Raw genomic sequence first — 22,597 nt, forward strand, 5'->3', positions numbered from 1 at the left:
GGAAGTATATTATATTTATATTAATAATATTTTACGATGCTGATATGCAATTTCGCCCTTAGTGTTTTTTCTTTGGTTATTTTCACGCTTGGTACTCCTCAGCAGCGTGTTTAAAACAAAAGATAAATTGGAAAAATGAATATATTTAGGGTCAAATGAAAATATGCTAAGCCAAGATCATAAATTTAGGGTTGACCGCAATAATCCCAAACAATTTGGACCCGTTTCCGTATCAAATACCGCGTGACTCACGTGACAAAGCACTTGCCGTCGCGACTCGCCCTGCTCGGCGCCTGTTCCCATCTCGGACGAGAGATGTGAAGCGAAGAGCGGCGGCGAGTAACTAAGGCCGACGATCGAGCGAGCGAGCGAGAGAGAGAGAGAGAGAGAGGAGAGAGAGAGAGATGGCGGAAGAGTTGGATTGGGAGTCGCTGACGGAGGCGACGTCGGGGGCGGTTGGGGCGCTGGTGAGCACCACCGCGCTCTACCCTCTCGATACCTGCAAGACCAAGTTCCAGGCTGAGGTCCGATCCCACGGCCAGGGAAAGTACAGGTCACCTTCGCTCTCTTTTTTTCTTTCTTCTTCTTCTTCTCCTTCTTGTCTTTTCTGAGGATAGAGATCTAGCCTTTGGATTTACTTGGACGATTTATTCTTGTCGCTCAATTGTCTACTTGTTATTCAAGTTGATCTCCTACCTTGTTCTTCATGGTTTTATGATCTCAAGCTAGATCCGTGCTTTGTGCGTCTGATCGTCTGGATCTGCTTGCTCCATCTCTTCTGAGTTGCCCGGCTTCTCTCATCTTTTTCTTGAAAATTCAAAAATTTTAATTTCCTGATATTTCTTACCAATCATGATAGATCTTGATCAGGTTTTCGAACTTAGTCATCTTGTGTAAGAAAAAAAAAATCTCATTCCCGAAGAAGAGTGAGTCTCTGTTACTGCTTGTGTGGTGAGAATTGAATTGCAGAATTTGTATGAATAACCAAAACATGAGTCCTGTACAGATGGCGTTGTGTATATTTGAAGTATCATAATGGAGGATTGGTAACATTTTGCACGATAGCTTGAGTCCTAAAATGGAATGTTTTTTTCCTCTTAATTACAATAACATGAGTCGATGTAACATTAATTCATTTGCTGCTTCTGAACATGAGAAAATGAACTTTTTTGCCTTTTTTAGCAGATTTGTTGTAAAGTAAACTGTCAATAGACCTGGAAAGGTCTTCTTCTAGGGTTGACTGGATCATATAACATTTTGACAATTATGTTCTCATTCATATGCATTTCAAAAATTATACCTAAGATCAGACTTCAGATTTAGCGCTTAACTCTTGACCATATCTACTTTTGATTTTCTAATAAATCTCTATCTTAGTTAATGAAGACGACTGAAAATCTAGAAATAAGGAATGAGTTACTATGATAAAACAGGTGATCGGGGATGGTTTCATCATTTATGAATCCTTCTGGAGAAACCTTCGGATACTAAATACGTGGTCAAAAAAGGTGTGATAACCTTCTTATATTAGAAAATTGTTCTGGACCATACCCTTTGCTATTATTCTTTCTTTTCACATCCTTGAATCAATGATAATTGATAAATTACACAATGAGATTCAGTTCATAACCAAGTTGTATTTTCGATGGTGTTAGTAATAGTAGTAGGCAACTAACACATCCAAACTAGTTTGAATAGGCAAAGTGGGAAATGAAATTAATCCTTGATTCTGTTGATTTCTTATTTTCCTCTGGATTATTTTGATACTGGGAAATTCAACTTATTCAGTACAATGTTTTGACTTGGTTTTTTTTGTTGTGGCTCAATCAGGAACCTTTCCGACGTGTTGTGGGAAGCCATTTCCAAACGCCAATATAAATCCCTATACCAAGGCTTAGGCACCAAGAATCTGCAATCTTTCATCTCACAATTTGTTTATTTTTATAGTTATAGCTACTTAAAACGGTTTCATTTAAAAAAGAGTGGTGCTAAATCTGTTGGAACTACAGCAAATTTGGTTGTTGCTGCTGCTGCTGGGGTTTGCACTGTTCTTGTAACACAAGTAGGAACTTTGTTTGCGATATGTATTTGACGTTAGTAAATTATGTTGCTGTTAGTTTTCTGAATTTTGATGGATGAATGTTTTGCATCTTTCCAGCCCCTTGATACAGCATCTTCAAGAATGCAAACTAGTGCCTTTGGGAAGTCTAAAGGATTATGGGAAACTCTCTCAGAAGGACATTGGATTGAAGCCTATGATGGCCTAGGGATCTCTCTCCTTTTGACAGCAAATCCTGCAATTCAGGTAACATTAAATATCTGAAATTGCATTTAGGATAGGGGCCTCTGTGCATACTCTGATCTTCACTTGATATCATCAGCAAAGTTTCTTTTTGTTCTTACAATGGACTCCAATATAATTGAACAATTTATACAGAATGCATCCTGCTCAAAACATTTTAGGATTTATTTCCCCTTCCTGGATATCAATTATCTAGAGTATCATTGGAGATTCTTTCCCTTAACAGAACAAAATGGTTTTGTTTGATGTGGTAACTGCAAAATAAAACTTGAAAAAAAGAATAATATGGCGCTTTAGAATTAACGATTAATTGATTATTTTATATATTGTGTAACTTTAGAAGGTTTGTGTGTGACTCTATCATTTCATTTAATAGCTTTATGCAAGACTGACATGCGTAAGGGTAGTGTTTGATAGCTTGGTTGTGACTAGATTTTTGTTTTTTGGTATTGGATGGCTCGACCTATGACTAATATCCATGAGATCAGATTATTGTAGTGTTCTTTGGTGATTAAATGAACTCAACCTGTATAGAAGAGAACTTTCTTTTGTCTAAAACTACATTTCCAAAGTTGGTTGATAATATGAACAAGCACTTTTCTGAGAATCATTGGGAATTTGAACTGTTTTTTTAATCCACCAATATCAAGCTACCCCTTATGCCTGATGCATCAGTTCATAATATTCTCATTTGAATGTTCTTGAAAGTAGCCTGATAAATCATGAAACAACGACAATGCTTTATAGTTTATTCAACCTCAGTGTTCATTTGACTTAACTGAAGCCCATCTTATGACTTGAAACAGAACATAAGAGGAATATAAGAGAAACAGAACATGTATTCTTAGAAATGCACCTAAGTGCCTAACAGGTATTGATGTGTCACCATCTGTCTGCTATATTCATATTAAGAAGAAGAAAAACAAGGTTTTCCAAGAGGTTTGACTGAATTTGTGTAAATCTAACTTGCTAGATTCCCTTGAAATACCTATTAGAAACCATGAAAGGATCATAAAATTAATCAGGGCTAGTGGTTGCGATATTGTTCCATTTTGTGATTCTTCTTATATTCTGGACCCGAGAACTTGATAAAACTTCGGAATAAAATGTGTATTAATTTGTACCAATAACGGCCAATTGTATTGATTTTGTTCATTGCTACTCAACTTACAGTAAATTAATTAAAAGGTAAATAATTTTTTTATGTAAGTGCATATGACTTAATTGTATCACTGGAAGAATGCCCCAATTTTTTCTTGGTTAGTCACTGCCGAAAACTCAATATTGATCCTTTTCTTTTTTGTCTTGACAAAATATGAAGTATACAGTATTCGATCAATTAAAACAAAGGGTTCTGAGGAGACAAAGCAATACAGTTGCAACAGAAAACACAAAATCATCTCCTGCATCTCTTTCTGCCTTCTCAGCGTTTCTACTTGGTGCCATCTCAAAGAGTGTAGCAACTGTTTTGACCTACCCTGCCATTAGGTAAACTGTGCAAAGATTGCTAGATTTTATTCTCAAAGTACTTGAAAACCGTGTAAAAGATGATGTTTAACATTGCCTATGATTTGTTGACTAGGTGTAAAGTCATGATTCAGTCTGCAGATATAGAAGACGGGTCAAAGAAGGATTCTCAATCTAAACGTCCCAAGACAATGTTGGGTGCGCTATCTTCCATATGGAAGAACGAGGGGCTTCCTGGATTCTTCAAAGGCTTGAACGCTCAGATTATTAAAACTGTTTTAAGCTCTGCCTTGCTGTTGATGATAAAGGAGAAGATTTCAACGCTTACATGGATTTCAATGCTCGCACTTAAAAGGTTTCTATTAGCCTCAGAGAGGAGAGTTAAGAGCCACTAGATGCATGTTAAACATTCATTCCATGTTAAACTTGGATCACAAACTGCAAGCTGGCAATGTTGCAGCCAATTATTTTGGCAATTCAATTGAATTACTAGAGATTTTCTTCAGCAGCTACATGGCTTCAGGTAGAAGTTCAAGCATACAATAATTCTCAGGACTTTCAGCTGTAAGTGTTCTGATTCTATTCTGACTTTCTTCAATAAATCAATCATGTAGTGTGATTCTCAGGAGTTATTTCAGTAGTTGTTGATTTTGTTTTCCTGATCACTGATTGTTCTTGTCAATTTGTTTTTGGTGTTAGTAGCAATCTAATCAGTGTAAGATGGATGGTAATGCATTGACATTGAGTCTCTGCCTGAAGAGATGGAAGGTAATGCAATAATTGATTAAATACAAACGAGTAAAGTATGAATATCATGCAATAGTTAGGATATTATGAGTGGAAAATTTATTGTTTAGAAGTTTTTTGTTAAAAAGTAACTAAAATTTAAATAAAAAACAAAATATTAAGGAAATTATCAAAATACAAAGATAAAATATCTTTCTCATATTGTTTTAAGAAATTAATAATTTTAGAACTTTCTTTAATTAATATATAATGTAGATGAGATTTGGAAATAGCAATGTTTTTGCCTATTTTATTAGTTTAGTAAATTTTATTTATTATTTAATAAAATGGTTACTTAAAATTTATATTAAATATTGATATTGTATTAAAATATTAAATTCTAAACTTCATTTATTTATTTTTTTCTACATTCAATAATTTTAGATCGTGATATGAACAAAATATGATCCTAATGAATATGCTAAATAAGGCGAGAACAATAATTTAATAACGATTATAATTAATTTTATATTTATTATTTAAATAAAAATATTAACTATTAAATAAATAAATAAATAATTTTTTAATTATTATAGTCATTTTATTCTTTAATATTCTTAATTTATTTTCTTTTATTATTGAAGTGTTAATTTGGAATTATCTTTATTTTTTCTCCAAAATGTTGCCTATTATGATGTCCATTATTAATATTAAATATTAATCCACTATAAAGTTATATTATATGACTTGAATTTAATGTATGAGTAATAAATATAAAATTAACAGAGTTCACATCATAGATTAATTTTAGTGATTCGTGTTAAAAAAACAAAGTAAAAATAAAATGTTTAATAAGTCAAAAATGTTATTTTAAAAGTTATCCTTATATATATAACTTTTTTTTACATATAAAATTTATTAGAGATAAGTTATGTTAGGCGCTAATGTTGCGCGTCTAGCATCCACGACTATCACATGGATTCCATAGGCATAGTAATGGGATAGGACAAGGATAGGTTTGTCATCCCTGTTCTTGAAGTAAATCTCCATCCTGTCCCCATTGTAAGGAACTAGGACATTAAATACGCAAAAAGTACAGTGGAAAACATTTACTTCTTATCAGAAGATTCATGCGAAGGAAGAAAACATATACTACGTTTTAACATGATAGGGAGCTATACCTTTGATGCGTATACTCGATCTCTCGACAGCTAGGATCTCAGCACAATCATGTATCCATGCCTCTTTCGATATCCACACGAACACAAGAAAATAGAGAAGACCAACACTCAAGGTTATGCTAGCAACCCTCTAATGAGTTTCGGCTAAAGAAAGAGAGGAAAAGAAGATGAATGAATTCACACTCAAAAATGAGAGAAAAAAATGCTTTTGTACTTCATCCAATGAAATTACTTAATAAGTATTAATTCACTTAATGAGACTTAATGAGCATTAACACTCTATTAAGGTCATTTTGAACTCTTCATTTTTTAATTCAATTTTGAAATTGAATGAATTTCGAAATTAACTCTTCTAATGTTTCATTAATCACCATTACTCCTCTTTAGTGAATAAATTCACGAGAGTCTAACTCAAGTCTAATTCGGATTAAATTGAATCTATATGGTTGGATTCACTTAAATCTAACTCAATTATTCTAATCTGGATGTGTCAATCACTCATAATTGACTCTTAGAACTAATACTAACAATCTCTCACTAACTCAAATATCAATCACTAAAATAATTTCATCCAATGGTTCATCACATTTTAGTCAAACTAAAATGAACCTATCTCCAAATCAATATGTTCTTTGTGTGTAACCCAATAGGTTCTCGTAACGTTGACAATGTCTCTAAAACTATTTTAGATACATAAGCAATGAGTGGCATCTAGCAAGACATCATTGCTACCAAAGTGACGAGAATGTCGAGATCCGACTTAACCTTTCCGTGGCTATTATCTTGTATGATTCAATCTTTCTATCTTTGATATCTAGATTGATCAATGAGGCATAAACCGTGTCATCCTCTTATCAATTTTTGTATTTCTTGATCTCTAAGTAGACACACTCAATCAAATAAGCTCAATATCTCATATTGATTCATATGAGCATAACCATGCTTTCTTATGTCTTACTAATCAAGGGGTCCACAGATATTGCTTCCGTTATATGGAAGGGATAGATTCCATCTACATCACTCATATCTCTCCACATAAGTTATTGCATACCAGTGATCGACTTTATAGTCCACCTTGTTACAGATGATGTTTGCCGATACCAAAGTATACAACGCCTTATGTAGGGAACCGTAGTGACTTCAGGTCTAAGGGCTATTCATACTAATAGTCACATAAGAATGTTTATGACACTCATATAACGATCCATTAAACATTCTCATGGAGGGTCATTCAGTATATATTCTCTAATATATACCTATGTGTCAACCTGATATCTTATATCCATGACTTGTGAGATTAAGTCATCCGTTGACCTACATACTAGTCTCAATGCATTAATATTGTCCTTGTATATTAATACTTGACTAGGAATAGTTTAGAGTAGTGTTCTATGTATATCTACAATATCTCACTATCAATTCAACCAATTGATATGTTGTAGATTAGAACTTCCTACTCTATGACATATTATACTTATTCATTCGACACTGAATTAAAATAAATATAATAGCCAACTTTGCCTTTTATTGATAATGAAATATGATACAAAATGAGTCGTTTACAATCATCTCATAATTGATACTAGGGCTAATACTAACAATCTCCCACTAGCACTAGTGTCAATCACTAAAATATCTAATACTAGTGACCTAGTATGATCATCATGCTTCCTATGTGCCAAAGCCTTGGCCAAGGGATCCGTAATGTTAGCATCGATCGGTATTCTGCATATCCTCACATCTCCTCTATTGATGATCTCTCGAATGAGATGGAATCGCCGTAATATATGTTTAGATCTCTAATGAGAGCGAGGTTCCTTAGCCTGTACAATAGCCCCATTGTTATCACAATAGAGGTTTATTGGGTTCACTATATTAGGAACAACACCAAGCTCTGTAATGAACTTCCTTATTGAAACAACCTCTTTAGTTGCAGCTGAAGCGACAGTGTACTCGGCTTCTATTGTAGAATTAGTGGCGGTATCTTGCTTTGAACTCTTCCAGCACACAGCACCACCATTTAAGCAAAATGCATACCCTGACTGCGATCTATAATCATCCTTGTCAGTTTGGAAGTTAGCATCGGTGTAACCCTTTACAACAAGTTCTTCATCGCCTCCAAAGATCAAGAAATAATCTTAAGTTCTTCTCAAGTACTTAAGAATATTCTTGACTGTTGTCCAGTGACCTTCACCTGGATCTGACTGGTATTTGCTCGTCATGTTTAATGTATACGAGATATCTGGGCGAGCATAAAGCATGACGTACATGATAGATCTTATAGCAGATGCATAAAGAATCTGATCCATATGGTCTCTTTCTTCCTTAGAAGAAAGACATTGAGTCTTCTAAAGACTGACATCATGTGACATCGACAGGAATCCCTTCTTGGAATGTTGTATAGCAAAACGTTTAAGCACTTTGTCAATATATGTACTCTTACTTAGACCAAGTAATCTCTTAGATATATCTCTATAGATCTTGATGCTTAAAATATAAGTTATTTCATCTAAGTCCTTCATTGACAAACAATTCTCAAGTCAAGTCTTTACTGACTGAAGAGTAGGGATATCATTTCCAATGAGAAGTATTTCATCTACATACTGTTGGAGTGTATACTAAAAGCCTAGCTTTTGTAAACATTTATTTTTGAAATAAAAGAATCACATTAGTCAATATCTACATTTATTTGTTAAATGTAATTGTTCAATTAATTTATATAGTAGATAACATGGAGTGTGATGTCACACTCAGAATATCATGTTATCGGTTCTTTATAAATTATAAATAGTTGCTCACGGCTAAGATGGAAAGGAACAAATCATCAGAATAGTCGTAGTGTAATTAAGTATTAGTTTATCTTGATTAATAAATTACACTGATACACTCTAAGTGTATTGAGTAGAACCATTTAGGTAAGTTCTTTTTGTACTAACTTAATAAAAGAACTAGACCTTAGTTATTATGGAAGTGTGTGCTCTTAATCCTAATATAATAACAAGCACATATATTTAATATTTATTTCTTTGACTTATCAAAGGGTGAGGTTTAGCTCGATAAATCAATATGCTCGATAAGTTGGGAAATGATATTACGTATAGTGTGTGTTGTTGATTATAGAAGGAATTTGTGTCCTAGTTATCTAGGTTGAGAATGTCCCCAAGAGGAGCTCATAAGGATTGTCATGTTAAACCCTGCAGGTGGACTTAGTCCGACATGACAATGAAGTTGAGTGGTACTACTCTTGGAGCTAGATATTAATTAAGTGAGTTGTTAGTAACTTACTTAATTAGTGGGCATTCGTAATCTTAAACACAGAGAGACTAACACACTCATAATAAGAAGGAGCCCATAATGTAATTTGGGATTGGTGCGGTAGTGCGGTAATAACTCTCTAGTGGAATGAGTTATTATCGATGAACTTGAGTTGTGTGTTCGGGGCAAGCACGGGATACTCAAGCTCATCGGAAGGTCAAAACCAATTTCTCCTCTACGTCCCTGTCGTAGCGTCATTATAGCCTCAAGTCCATCCAAATGTAAGGCTCTTCTTAGTGTCCAAGAAGTGGGCCGGTCCAATGCTTGGTGATCAAGCAAGGGCCGGCCACAACCTCTTCTATAGGGGTCGACCCTTTGCTTGGTGACCAAGCATGAAGGGGCCGACCACAATATTCAAAAATGGAGGGTTGTTTTTGAATTTTTAAAATTTTCTCTTTGTAGAAAACTATAAGTTTTAAAAGAGAGATTTTAATTTTAAAAACTTTCCTTATTTGAATTTGGCCACATGTTTTAATAGAGAGTTTTAAATGTTTTAAAACTTTCCTTTTTTAACCATCCTCATGGTTTAAGAAAAAAGGAAGATAAGTTTTAAAATTAAAATTTTCTATCATCATGTTAAAAAATGAAATTTTATAAAAGAAGTTTTAAATTTTAAAACATGGTTTTAATTTTTAGGACTTTCCTTTTTTACCTTCCACTTTAGGAAAGAGAGCTTGTAAATTTTATAAGAAGATTTCTTCTTGTAAAATTTTTAAAAAATATATATTTCCTTTTCTCTTGATGAGGTGGCCGACCACCTTGCTTGGTGCCCCAAGCAAGGGGCCGACCATAATTAAAAATAAAAAATCATCACAAAAATTAATGTTGGTGATTGATTCAATCAAGAGGAAAGAAAAGGAAAAATAAAAAGGGAAAAGGAAAAACTAGAGGATGATTTTATTTTTTGTAAAAAGTTTTTCCTTATTTGCCTTGGGCAAGTAATATAAAAGAAGGGGTGAGGGGGGCTTCATGAGATACAACTCTTATTCTTTTGCTTGGTGGTCTCTTGGTGGCCGACCCCTCTCCCTTCTCTTTTCCCTTTTGCTCTCTTCTCCTTGGTGGTGGTGGTGGTGGCTGGATTTTAGAAGAAGAGGAAGAAGCTTTTGAGTGATGTTCATCTTGGAGGATCATCGCCCACACGACGTCCAAGGCGAGGCGAGGAATCCGGCAGAAGATCTCGAGGTCATTAGCTTACAAAGAGAAGGTATAACTAGTAGTTTTCTTCTGCATCATACTAGTTATTTTCTTTGTAAGAATTCTAAATACAAGAGGCAATTAGATCTAGTTTTTCGAATTTATTTTTTGAGTTTGTGTTTTCTTCTTTTTCGAATTTGTGATTCGATTATTCTTTTTGGTTAACCTAAAGTTATTTAAGGAAATTAAATATTAGTTTTCCTTAAAAGGCTTTGACCAGGCGGTGGTGGTTGCTCCCATATCCAAGAAGGCCATGTGCCTCGCCATGCAGTCCTGGAAGTTAATTTTGGAAATTAATATTTAATGGAATTAATAACATAGATGGATTTGAATCAATAGTGTTAAGTTCCGCTTGCAATTCAAATCCAAACCATTAAGAACAGATAAGTTAAATTTGGAATCAATGATGTTAAGTTCCGTCTGTGATTCCTAATTTAACTTCTAAAGAACACAATAGGTCATTTAATGAAAGGTTCGACACTTGTACAAAAATTTTTGTATAGTGGAACCGCTACGTTTTCCTAGGACTAACCAACAATTGGTATCAGAACTAGGGTTTGCCTCTGTGTGTTTAGAATTCAAATAGGTTATGTACATGTCATACATAATTTAGGCAGGATAATAGTAGGATGTGCTAACTCTTTGGTTGCAGGCTCCAACTATTATGACTTATTGATGTTGTGTGTGATTGGACCCTTGGACATGTCAAGGGCATTATTTTGTGTGCATGATTGAATGTATCAAATATAACAGGAGCTGTATTATTTTTAGAATTTTATTTTCAATCTAGATTACATGTATATTCTCTCGTAGAATATAGGATCGATATATGTAAAATTCTATTTTTGTCGCGGATCGGATTCTTGCGAGGCGTGGTACTTATAGAGCACCAGAGGCGCAGCGGAATAAGAAGCAAGATGGATGTGACGACTCGGCCCGATGGCGGTGGCTAAAGATGGCAGCAGCTAGGGTTGGTGCACATGGAGGACAGTAACAGAAAAATGTCATAATAGTTAGAAAATAATTTTCATATTTATTGCTTTTATTTACTGTGATGTGTGTGTATGCATGTGATGTATGCTAGGATAGTTTAAAATTCCTCACTTTAAATAACTAAGTGGGAGAGGGATTTATTTTAGTAAATTCCACTGTCTCCATTACTGGTTTGTAAGTGATGCAAACAAACTTGCGCGTTGGCTCTGAGTGCCTTCCTCCATATCGGATGAGTTTGTTTGCGGATCACTAGATCAAACTTTCATTTTGGATGACTATAGGAAATTAATTAAGAGCGTGTGATCTTCCCCATCGGAAGGGGCACAATCTTATTAATGGACTTAGTGTCAAGTAATGGTATACACTTAGGCACGTCTAATAGTATCCTCCCCATCGGAGTCACTGCTATTATTTGTGTGATCGAAGGAAACCAACTATTAATTTTATTTGTCAAAAAGCTAGGTTGACAAGATAATAAAATTAATGGATTACACCCTCCTTTTACAAATGTTGAATTTGTATACATCCACACTATCGTGGTATACAAAATTCACGGTGTTTTAAGGTGTTGGTTAATTTAAAATAGTATTGTTTAAGAAATCAATATTATTCTAAATTTAGAGTCCTGACCAAAGTTATTTTTGTAATTCTTAGGATGACTTTCAACCCACTGGCCATTATACTGAAAGAGAACAAACTTACTGGACCCAACTACATTGATTGGAAAAGAAACCTGGACATTGTCCTTACTGCTCAAACCTATAAGTTTGTACTGACTGAGGCTTGCCCTGATGCACCTGATGGTGACTCTACCCCAGAGGAGATTGAGTATCATAAGAAATGGGTAAAAGCTGATGAGATGGCGCGGTGTTACATTTTGGCATCAATGTCAAATGTATTACAACATCAGCATCAAGATTTACCAACAGCTTATGATATAATGAACAATCTCAAATAACTCTTTGGGCACCAGAGTCGGACTGCTAGGCAAGAGGCAATGAGAAAGTTAATGACGGCCACCATGTCTGAGGGAACACCTGTAAGGGATCATATCCTCAAAATGATGGCCTATCTAAACGAAATACAAGTTCTTGGAGGAGAAATCGATGGGGAAACCCAGGTCGATATAATTCTCCAAACGCTACCCAGAAGTTTTGAGCAGTTCCGCCTGAACTATAACATGAACAAAAGAGAGTATAAGTTAGCAGAACTTATGACAGAACAACAGGCAGTAGAAGGTATATTTCGTCAAAGATCTCAGATTCACTATGCTGAAAATGGTTCTACTTCTAAGCCGAAAGGCAAGAAGAAGAAGAAACAGGTCTTTTCAGCAAAGAGAGTGAATAAACCTCAGGGACAAAAAGATGGAATAAAGAAGCCGAAAGACAAGTGCTTCATCTGCAAGTAGACAGGGCATTGGAAGGCAGACTGTCCTCTTAGGAATCAGAACAATAAAGGTATATCTCATGCTCTAGTAGTTGAAATATGTTTAGCGGTGTTATCTACCAGCACCTGGTGTGTAGATACGGGAGCCACTGATCATGTCTGTAATTCTTTGCAGGGGTTCCAGGAAACCCGACGACTATTTGATGGAGAGATAACTGTCTACATGGGTAATGCTACTAAGGTGGCGGCTGTTGCAGTGGGAGACGTCTACTTATCATTCGATAGGAATAGAAAATTAGTTTTAAGAAATTGTCTTTATATTCTCAGTTTTAGAAAGAATTTAATTTCAGTTTCTAAACTGTATTTGGATGGATATTCAGTTTCCTTTAGTAACAATGTGGTTATAAAGAGAAATAAAGTGATTATCTGTTCTGGTGCATTGGTTGACAATTTGTATACTTTAAATCCAATTTCTCCCACAAAGTAAAATATGGAAATTAATAACACATCTTCTAACTCTAATAAGAGAAAAGAACCTTCGAAAATGAACCAAACGCATCTTGGCATCTAAGGCTTGGTCATATTAACTTAAGAAGGATTCAAAGGCTTGTAGCCGATGGACTCTTGGGTCCATTAGAGTTGGAAAACTTTCCAACATGTGAATCCTACTTGAAAGGTAAAATGACCAAGAGACCTTTTAAGGCCAAGGGGTATAGAGCCAAAGAAGCGTTAGAATTGGTTCATTCTGATTTATATGGTCCTATGTCTATCCAGGCTAGAGGTGGTTTTGAATATTTTATCTCTTTTATAGACGATTATTAAGATATGGATACATTTACCTGATGCGCCGTAAGTCTGAGTGTTTTGATAAGTACAAAGAGTACAAGGCTGATGTGGAGAAACGTCTAGGTAAAAGTATCAAGACACTACGGTCTGATCGTGGTGGCGAATACCTCTTAAGAGAGTTTAGGAATTACTTATCAAAGGCCGGGATTCAATCCCAATTGTCCGCACCTGGTACACCCCAATAGAATGGTGTGGCAGAACGAAGTGTTGGTGCAATATCCCTTAGGTCAAGGTTGACTGTTCTGACCAAGCTTGAGTCTTGGTCATAGTTTTGATGTTTGACAATACATGTAGACACATGGACAATGCAGGTGAAAGTCCTAGTGAGTGAAGCTAGGCAGTATGGAAATCCTGGTGAGTGAAGCCAGGTGAAAGTCCTAGTGAGTGAAGCTAGGTAGATGGAAATCCTGGTGAGTGAAGCCAGGTGAAAGTCCTAGTGAGTGAAGCTAGGCAGTATGGAAGTCCTGGTGAGTGAAGCCAGGCGGAAGGAAAATCCTGGTGAGTGAAGCCAGGTGAAAGACCTAGTGAGTGAAGCTAGGCAGATTGAAAACCCTAGTGAGTGAAGCTAGGTGAAAGTCCAAGTAGGTCAAGAGAGTGACCGGATACTTGGCATGAAAGAAAAGTCCAAGTGGGTCAAAGGGATTGACCGGACACTTGGTGAGGGAGTCCTAGCAGGTCAAGGGAGTGACTAGATGCTAGGCATGACATACCAACAGGTTAAGGTTGACCGGATGTTGGTTTGGGAGGTTTGGGACTTGGTTTTGGGCAAAAACCAAGTACTGGATCGATCAGTGGATCGATTCAGGCTCTGGATCGATCAATGGATCGATCCAGACCTTTCCCAGCGAACAGAAAGCCTCTGGATCGATCAGTTGATCGATCCAGAGGTCTCAATCGATCAGTGGATCGATTGGGATGCTGCTGCTTCGCGCGATAAGCGGTGGATCGATCAGTTGAGCGATCCAGAGATCTCAATCGATCAGTGGATCGATTGGGACGCTGCTGCTTCGCGCGATAAGCGCTGGATCGATCCGTGGATCGATCCAGGCATTTTTCCAGAGCACAGAGGCGCTCTGGATCGATCCGTGGATCGATCCAAAGCCTCCCCGATCGATTGGGAATAATCGAACCGATTGGGATCCGACCATTGAGTCGTATTTGAGCCGCAGGCGAGCGTTGTCTTCGGCGTCTCTTCACCGATTCATTTCAGATCTTCACCAGCTCCTCCACAGCTCTTCTCAAGCTCGAGATCGCCAGTTCTTGAAGGTTCTTGGAGGCTCTTCCAAGTCAAGAGGCGGATCAAAGCAAGAAGAAGAAACTAGGGTTAGGGTTTGTGCACTCATTGTAAGCTTGTATTTCTTTACTACCCTTTCTTCTTCTTGTATTGAGTCTTGTAGGGCTCCCCGTCCTTGGTAGTTACCATAAAGGAGAGTTTTATTTAGTGGAGGGTGTGTGTGTAGGTGTGGATCCTTGGACTAGTCACCTCTTGTGAGGTGGATACCAAGTAAACCAACCGTGTTAGCGTTGTGTGAGTTGTTTCTGTATTTTCCGCTGCACATCTTCGAAGAAACAAGCAACGCCGAACAACGGGCACGCGACGAGCTATTCCCCCCCCCCCCCCCCTCTAGCTACTTTTGGTCCTAACAAGTGGTATCAGAGCAAGGTCGCTCTTCACCGGAATCATCGCCAGAAGGGGCAAACAAAACAAGCAAAGCTAGAGGGCGAAGAAGTTGGAGCAAATTCATCAAAGTCAAAGAAATCAAAAGGCTCAACTTCAAGATGCAATTCCAAGATGGACTTGGATTTGACACAAGGGTGGCTCCACCATACACATCCACAAGCTTCGATTCTTGGAGATCAAGAATCGAAAATTTCTTGATGATGGAGATAGAGCAATGGTTTGCTCTCATGGAAGAATTTGAAGCTCCAACAAACTCCAAGGGCAAGCCTCTCAAGAAAAGCAAATGGAGTCAAGAGCAAGTTCAAAGGAGCAAGGAAAACGATAAAGTGACCAAGCTTTTGGTCAACTTATTGCCAAGCAATATTTTGGCTCAAGTTGGAGAATTCAAGGATGCCAAGGAGCTTTGGAGCAAGTTGTCATTAATCCATGAGATCCCCTCCACTGTACCGAATCAAGAGGAATCCAAAGAGGGCGACTCAATGGATCAAGATCAAGAGGAGGACTCCGAAGTTGAGAGATGTTCAACTTCCGAATAAGAAGTCCAAGAGGAAGCTTCATCCTCAAAGGAGTGCAATCAAAAGAGCAAGGAAGTAGTATATTCCTTGTTTCATGTACAAGAGGATGAAGAAGAAGGAGAAGCCTCCACCTCTAGGATTGAGGGGGAGCAATCTTCATTGACACCGGATCAAGAAGAAGGAGAATCCTCCACATCCGGGTCAAGAGAAGAAGAGGATGAAGAAGTGTCCACCTCCACAAGTCAAGCAAAATCAAATGGAGGGGTATCAATTTTGGATCAAGAGGAAGCTTCTACCTCCAGATCCAAAGGAAAAGATGTCACCCCTACAAGCAAAGGTATAAATATTTCAATTAATAATAAAAATCACATTATATGCTTTGAATGTAGGGAACATGGGCACTACAAGAGCAAGTGCCCCAAATTGGCCAAGAAAAGGGGTAAAATGACACAAAAAGGCAAGGAGAAGCTCAAGGAGACCATCCCCGGAACAAAGAAGAGCAAGGAGCACATCGTGTGTTTTTCTTGCAATCAAAAGGGGCATTACCGGAGTCAATGCCCTAAGGGGAAGAAGATGGTCAAGGCTCAAGGAGGAAGCTCAAGTCAAGGGGGAGCCTCTAAGGTAAAAAGGAAGGTAACTTTTATTGAGCCTACCCCTTTCCATTATGGTAAAAAGCATGATAGTTCTAATTTTTATCATTTTAATGCAATTTACCATAAGAATAGAAAGCATGAGGGCTTTAAGGAAAAGCATGTGGCCCTACATGCCAAAACTACCCAACCTAAGGTTAGGAAGGTAGATAGACACTTGGGCGGGAACACTAAGGATAATAGATACATGCCCAAGAACAAAAATGCTCATGGACCAAAACCTAAGGATTTAATGATAGAAAATCAAGTCTTGAGGTCAAGACTTGATAAAATGGAAAAGACCCTAAAAAGGATGGAAAATATTCTACAAGGGCAAAATGAGCAATACCTAGGGCTAGGAAAATCAAAGCCATCAAATGGCCATAGAGGTTTGGGATATAAACCAAAGGCTAAGAAGGATGTAATCTCTTACCATAGGGTTCCATATAGTTATGGAACCAACCCTAGGTCTAGTGGTCAAGCCAAAAATACAAGGGAAGTTATCCCTAAGAGTATTTTTGCAACAAATGTGACTAAGACTTCTAAGAAGTCTAAGAAAGTCACAAAGAAGGTTACAAGGGAAGCAATCCCTAGAGTTGACCTAGAAAAGGTGACCAAGGTCTCTAAGAAGCCAAACAAGGTCACTAGGAAGGTATCTAGGGAAGTTATTCCTAGTGAATAACTAGAGCATCCAAGGAGCACCAATAGGTTTTGGGTTCCTAGGAGCATCTTCTCTACCCCATAGATGGGTTAGAGAGTGTCAACCCCGATTAGAAGGGTAGTTAACCCAACTTTGAGGAAATTGACACTCAATGAGCATTTTCAAGGTTTTTGCTAACCTTTGAAAATGAAATGAAATGTTTATTTACTCTTGGAAAGAGTAAAATGTGCTATAAAGGAAGAAATTTGAGATGACTTTAAATGGCACAAGAAATCAAGTGTTAAGAAATACCAAATAGGGACTTTGGTATTGTCTTGGGAATTTAAGGAAAATTTAAGCCTTAATTTAAAGTGATTACTCTTATGGGAAAATGAAATATGCCAACATTTGAGGAATGTTTTAAATTTTTAATTGGCATAATTAATTCAAGAGATTAAAGAAATGTCAAGTTAGGTTCTGGCATTTTCTTAAGGAAATTGGGCAATCTAGGGTTTATGCTTAAGGATTAGCTAAGGGTTAAGGATACTTAGATAGATAATCTAGGTATATTTTAATTATGCTAAATCTTGCCATGTTTGGTTGCCCATTATATGCCATGACATCATGTTTTATTTGTGCATTCATGTTTTATTATGAAAAATCCAAAAATACCATGTCATGACATTCATACATCATGTAGTTATAGGATATTTTCTTTTGAAAAATTAGTTCCTTTTGATGTATGCCATAACATAATCATGCATTAAGTTTAATTCCTTATAATTAAGGACAAATGACATTTAACAACACTTATTAACAAGTGACATCCTAGGTGAATGTCTAATATCTCTAAAATTCCTAGATAGATATGCATGATCCCTAGAATAGGGCAAAACCAAAATATCAAATCTCACAAGGACTATAAGGTGACTTGTATGTGTTTTAGTGCACATTAGATACAAGTGAGATGTTAGGAAGATGAATAAAACTCAAGATGTTGATTTAGTGCATTCTTTTGAGTTTTAGAGTCATCAAAACACACAGTTATGTGTTTTCCCATCATTGGGAAAGCTAATGTACAAGTCATGTGCATTAAGCCCAAGGAACATAGTGGGATATTGGTTTGAAAATGTTTTCAAAATGATTTTGGAAAACCTTGGTGAAGGCTATCTTTTGATAGTAATCACCATTGAATAGTTAGACACAAACTTGAAGAAAACACTAAAGTTTTTGCAAGTTTTTAAGTTTGTGTCAATTTTTGAAAATATGAAGTATTTTCATAGAAAACTATTTTTCCTTGATAGTATATACCCTAAATAATGCCTACACGAAATTTCATGATTTTTGGATTTTTGTAGAATTTTCTAGGGGTTTCTGAAGTTGGCTGATTTTGAAATTCAGCAACTATCAGAGCTCCGATCGATCCGTGGATCGATTGGAGTGCTTGAATCGATCCATGGATCGATTCAGAAGGCAAGTCTCCCGCGAGCAGAAGCTCGTTGGATCGATCAGCCGATCGATCCAGGAAGTCTGAATCGATCAGTGGATCGATTCAGAAAGGTTCAATCGATTGGAACCCAACTCCAATCGATCCAAGTTGCTGATTTTGGTTGGGAAAGCCTGATTTCAGCATCTTTAAACCTATTTTAGTCTAGGTAACCATTCCAAACCCCTCAAAATATATTTGTATACATAAAAAGGGTGTTTTCGTGTTGAAAACAAGGATGGATTGGTTAAGGAAGACTATATTGAAGTCTAGGGTGAGGTTTGTTTCAAATTTTGAATATTTGAACCTCAAAGCTTCTAAATTTGGGTTTCCTAAAGGATTAGGGATTCCAAGTCATTGTTGGTGCAATGACAGAAGTTACCACCATGTCTTTAGGGGGAGGGACTCTTTCAAGGCATGAAAATTATTTTTCATAAACCTTGGAAGGTGGTTAACCTACCGTTAAGTGCATAATGCTCAAGGATGGGCATTTGCCTACATTGAGGAAGAATGTAGGGTTAAGGATAAATGAAGGGTATGAGACCTTCATTATCGTGTTGGTCACAACGAGTGAAGTTGTGGACAACGATGAGCAACTCTTCAGGGGGAGAGTTTTCAACAATGGGGCATTTGTTGAAGTGTGTCCAAAATTGAGGCACGGGTCTATGTGTGCTCAAAGATGGGTTGATGTGTGCCAATAGGGGGAGAATGTGTGGTTTAAGTTAGGCTTTCATTACCTATGGGGAGGTCATAAGGGGAGAATGAAGGGAACCAACATTCATACTTTGGCATGAATGGAGTTAAGGCTATGGGATTAGCTTAACTCAGAATGGTCCTTAGCATGAATGGAGTTAAGGCTATGGGATTAGCTTAACTCAGAATGGTCCTTGGCATGAATGGAGTTAAGGCTATGGGATCAGCTTAACTCAGAATGGTCCAAACTTAAAGGTATTGTCAAACATCAAAAAGGGGTAGATTGTTGGTGCAATATCCCTTAGGTCAAGGTTGACTGTTATGACCAAGCTTGAGTCTTGGTCATAGTTTCGATGTTTGACAATACATGTAGACACATGGACAATGCAGGTGAAAGTCCTAGTGAGTGAAGCTAGGCAGTATGGAAATCCTGGTGAGTGAAGCCAGCTGAAAGTCCTAGTGAGTGAAGCTAGGCAGTATGGAAATCCTGGTGAGTGAAGCTAGGTGAAAGTCCTAGTGAGTGAAGCTAGGCAGATGGAAATCCTGGTGAGTGAAGCCAGGTGAAAATCCTAGTGAGTGAAGCTCGGCAGTATGGAAGTCCTGGTGAGTGAAGCCAGGCGGAAGGAAAATCCTGGTGAGTGAAGCCAGGTGAAAGACCTAGTGAGTGAAGCTAGGCAGATTGAAAACCCTAGTGAGTGAAGCTAGGTGAAAGTCCAAGTAGGTCAAGAGAGTGACCGGATACTTGGCATGAAAGAAAAGTCCAAGTGGGTCAAAGGGATTGACCGGACACTTGGTGAGGGAGTCCTAGCAGGTCAAGGGAGTGACTAGATGCTAGGCATGACATACCAACAGGTTAAGGTTGACCGGATGTTGGTTTGGGAGGTTTGGGACTTGGTTTTGGGCAAAAACCAAGTACTGGATCGATCAGTGGATCGATCCAGGCTCTGGATCGATCAATGGATCGATCCAGACCTTTCCCAGCGAACAGAAAGCCTCTGGATCGATCAGTTGATCGATCCAGAGGTCTCAATCGATCAGTGGATCGATTGGGACGCTGCTGCTTCGCGCGATAAGCGCTGGATCGATCAGTTGATCGATCCAGAGGTCTCTATCGATCAGTGGATCGATTGGGACGCTGCTGCTTCACGCGATAAGCACTGGATCGATCCGTGGATCGATCCAGGCATTTTTCCAGAGTACAGAGGCGCTCTGGATCGATCCGTGGATCGATCCAAAGCCTCCCCGATCGATTGGGGATAATCGAATCGATTGGGATCCGACCGTTGAGTCGTATTTGAGCCGCAGGCGAGCGTTGTCTTCGGCATCTCTTCACCGATTCATTTTAGATCTTCACCAGCTCCTCCACAGCTCTTCTCAAGCTCGAGATCGCCAGTTCTTGAAGGTTCTTGGAGGCTCTTCCAAGTCAAGAGGCGGATCAAAGCAAGAAGAAGAAACTAGGGTTAGGGTTTGTGCACTCATTGTAAGCTTGTAAGCTTGTATTTCTTTACTACCCTTTCTTCTTCTTGTATTGAGTCTTGTAGGGCTCCCCGCCCTTGGTAGTTACCATAAAGGAGAGTTTTATTTAGTGGAGGGTGTGTGTGTAGGTGTGGATCCTTGGACTAGTCACCTCTTGTGAGGTGGATACCAAGTAAACCAACCGTGTTAGCGTTGTGTGAGTTGTTTCTGTATTTTCCGCTGCACATCTTCGAAGAAACAAGCAACGCCGAACAACGGGCACGCGACGAGCTATTCACCCCCCCCCCCCCCTCTAGCTACTTTTGGTCCTAACACGAAGGAATAGGACTATTGTGGAGATGGTTAGATCGATGATGAGTTATTCAGAATTACCAAATTCGTTTTGGGGATACGCTCTGGAAATGGCAGCGCACATTCTTAACTTAGTACCTTCTAAATCAGTATCTTCTACTCCCACAGAATTATGGAATGGGCGTAAGCCCAGTCTAAGACATATTCGGATTTGGGGTAGTCCAGCACATGTGCTGAAACCATATGCTGATAAGTTAGAATCTCGTACAGAAGTTCGTGTGTTTGTGGGTTATCCCAGAGGAACGAAAGGTGGTTTATTTTATAGTCTTAAAGACCAGAAGGTCATTGTTAGCACCAATGCCCAGTTTTTAGAAGAAGACTATATAATGGATCACAAGCCCAGTAGCAAAATTGTTCTAGAAGAACTTAGAGAGGACACGCCTATTTCAGTACCAACAGTATAAGATGAAGTACCACAAGAGACTGCAACACGTGTCACACATGATACACAACCACAAACTGTGCCTCGTCGTAGTGGGAGGGTTGTAAGGTAGCCTGAGATATTCATGTTTTTGGGAGAGTCTTCGGACTTGATCCTGGGTAAACATGAACCTGATCCCCGAACATATGATGAAGCACTCCAAGATATAGATGCAGTATCTTGGCAAAAGACAATGAATTCTGAAATAGAGTCTATGTACTCTAATAAGATCTGGGAGCTTGTAGAACCACCTGATGGTGTAAAAGCCATTGAATGTAAGTGGATCTACAAAAGGAAAAGAGGGACAGATGGAAAGGTAGAAACCTTCAAAGCAAGGCTTGTTGCGAAAGGGTACACTCAGAAAGAGGGAATCGACTATGAGGAGACTTTTTTCGCCGGTAGTCATGCTTAAGTCTATCCGGATACTCTTGTCCATTGCCGCTCATATGGATTATGAGATTTGGCAAATAGATGTCAAGACAGCTTTCCTTAACGGAAGTCTTGAAGAAAATATCCATATGAAGCAACCAGTGAGATTTATTGAAAAAGGCAAAGAGCATTTAGTGTGCAAGCTCAATCGGTCCATTTATGGACTGAAGCAAGCTTCAAGATCTTGGAACATCCGGATTAATGAAGTAATCCAGTCATATGGATTTATTCGGTGTCCGAATGAGTTTTGTGTATACAAGAAATGTAACGGAAACGTGATGGTATTTCTTGTACTATACGTAGATGATATTTTGTTAATTGACAACAATGTCAAGGTATTATCGGACGTAAGGGTATGGTTGTCCAAATAATTTGATATGAAGGACTTAGGAGAATGTGCACACATTCTTGGGATCAAAGTTATAAGGGATCGCAAGAAAAGAATGTTGTGTCTATCCAAAGTTTTATATATAGATATAATCCTTGCTCGTTTTAGCATGCAAAACTCAAAGAAAGGTTTCTTATCTTTTAGGCATGGAATAGCCTTATCTAAAGAGATGTCTCCGAAGACATCAAAGGAGATGGAGGAAATGAAGGCAGTCCCTTATGATTCGGCTATAGGAAGCCTTATGTATGCAATGCTGTGTACGAGACCTGATATCTATTTTGCTGTGGGCATGGTCAGCAGATATCAGAGTAACCCTGGACAAGGACATTGGACTGCTGTAAAGCATATATTGAAGTACCTGAGAAGGACTATAGATTATATGCTAGTTTACCAAGAAGACGATTTGCTCCCTGTGGGTTACACGGATTCAGACTTCCAATCAGATAGGGACAACAGTAAGTCTATGTCAGGCTATGTG

At 37.9% G+C, this 22,597-nt stretch overlaps 1 protein-coding gene across 1 annotated transcript; it reads left to right on the top strand.

The window, feature by feature from the left end:
- The first annotated feature begins 245 nt into the window (after window positions 1-245).
- Window positions 246-4,434, top strand: LOC122045435 (peroxisomal adenine nucleotide carrier 1-like). Its single transcript, XM_042605661.1, has 5 exons — window positions 246-553; window positions 1,831-2,062; window positions 2,159-2,305; window positions 3,624-3,790; window positions 3,885-4,434. The coding sequence occupies exons 1-5, from the start codon at window positions 405-407 to the stop codon at window positions 4,162-4,164; spliced, it is 975 nt and encodes a 324-aa protein (XP_042461595.1). The 5' UTR covers window positions 246-404; the 3' UTR covers window positions 4,165-4,434.
- Window positions 4,435-22,597: the final 18,163 nt, after the last annotated feature.

Source organism: Zingiber officinale, chromosome 2B, assembly GCF_018446385.1.
Source record: "Zingiber officinale cultivar Zhangliang chromosome 2B, Zo_v1.1, whole genome shotgun sequence".
Taxonomy (NCBI): domain Eukaryota; kingdom Viridiplantae; phylum Streptophyta; class Magnoliopsida; order Zingiberales; family Zingiberaceae; genus Zingiber; species Zingiber officinale.

Coding starts and splice junctions, on each gene's coding strand:
- LOC122045435 (XM_042605661.1), top strand. CDS start 405: ATGGCGGAAGAGTTGGATTGGGAGTCGCTGACGGAGGCGACGTCGGGG. Junction 2,306..3,623: donor CAGCAAATCCTGCAATTCAG/GTAACATTAAAT, acceptor CAAAATATGAAG/TATACAGTATTCGATCAATT. Junction 3,791..3,884: donor TTGACCTACCCTGCCATTAG/GTAAACTGTGCA, acceptor TTTGTTGACTAG/GTGTAAAGTCATGATTCAGT.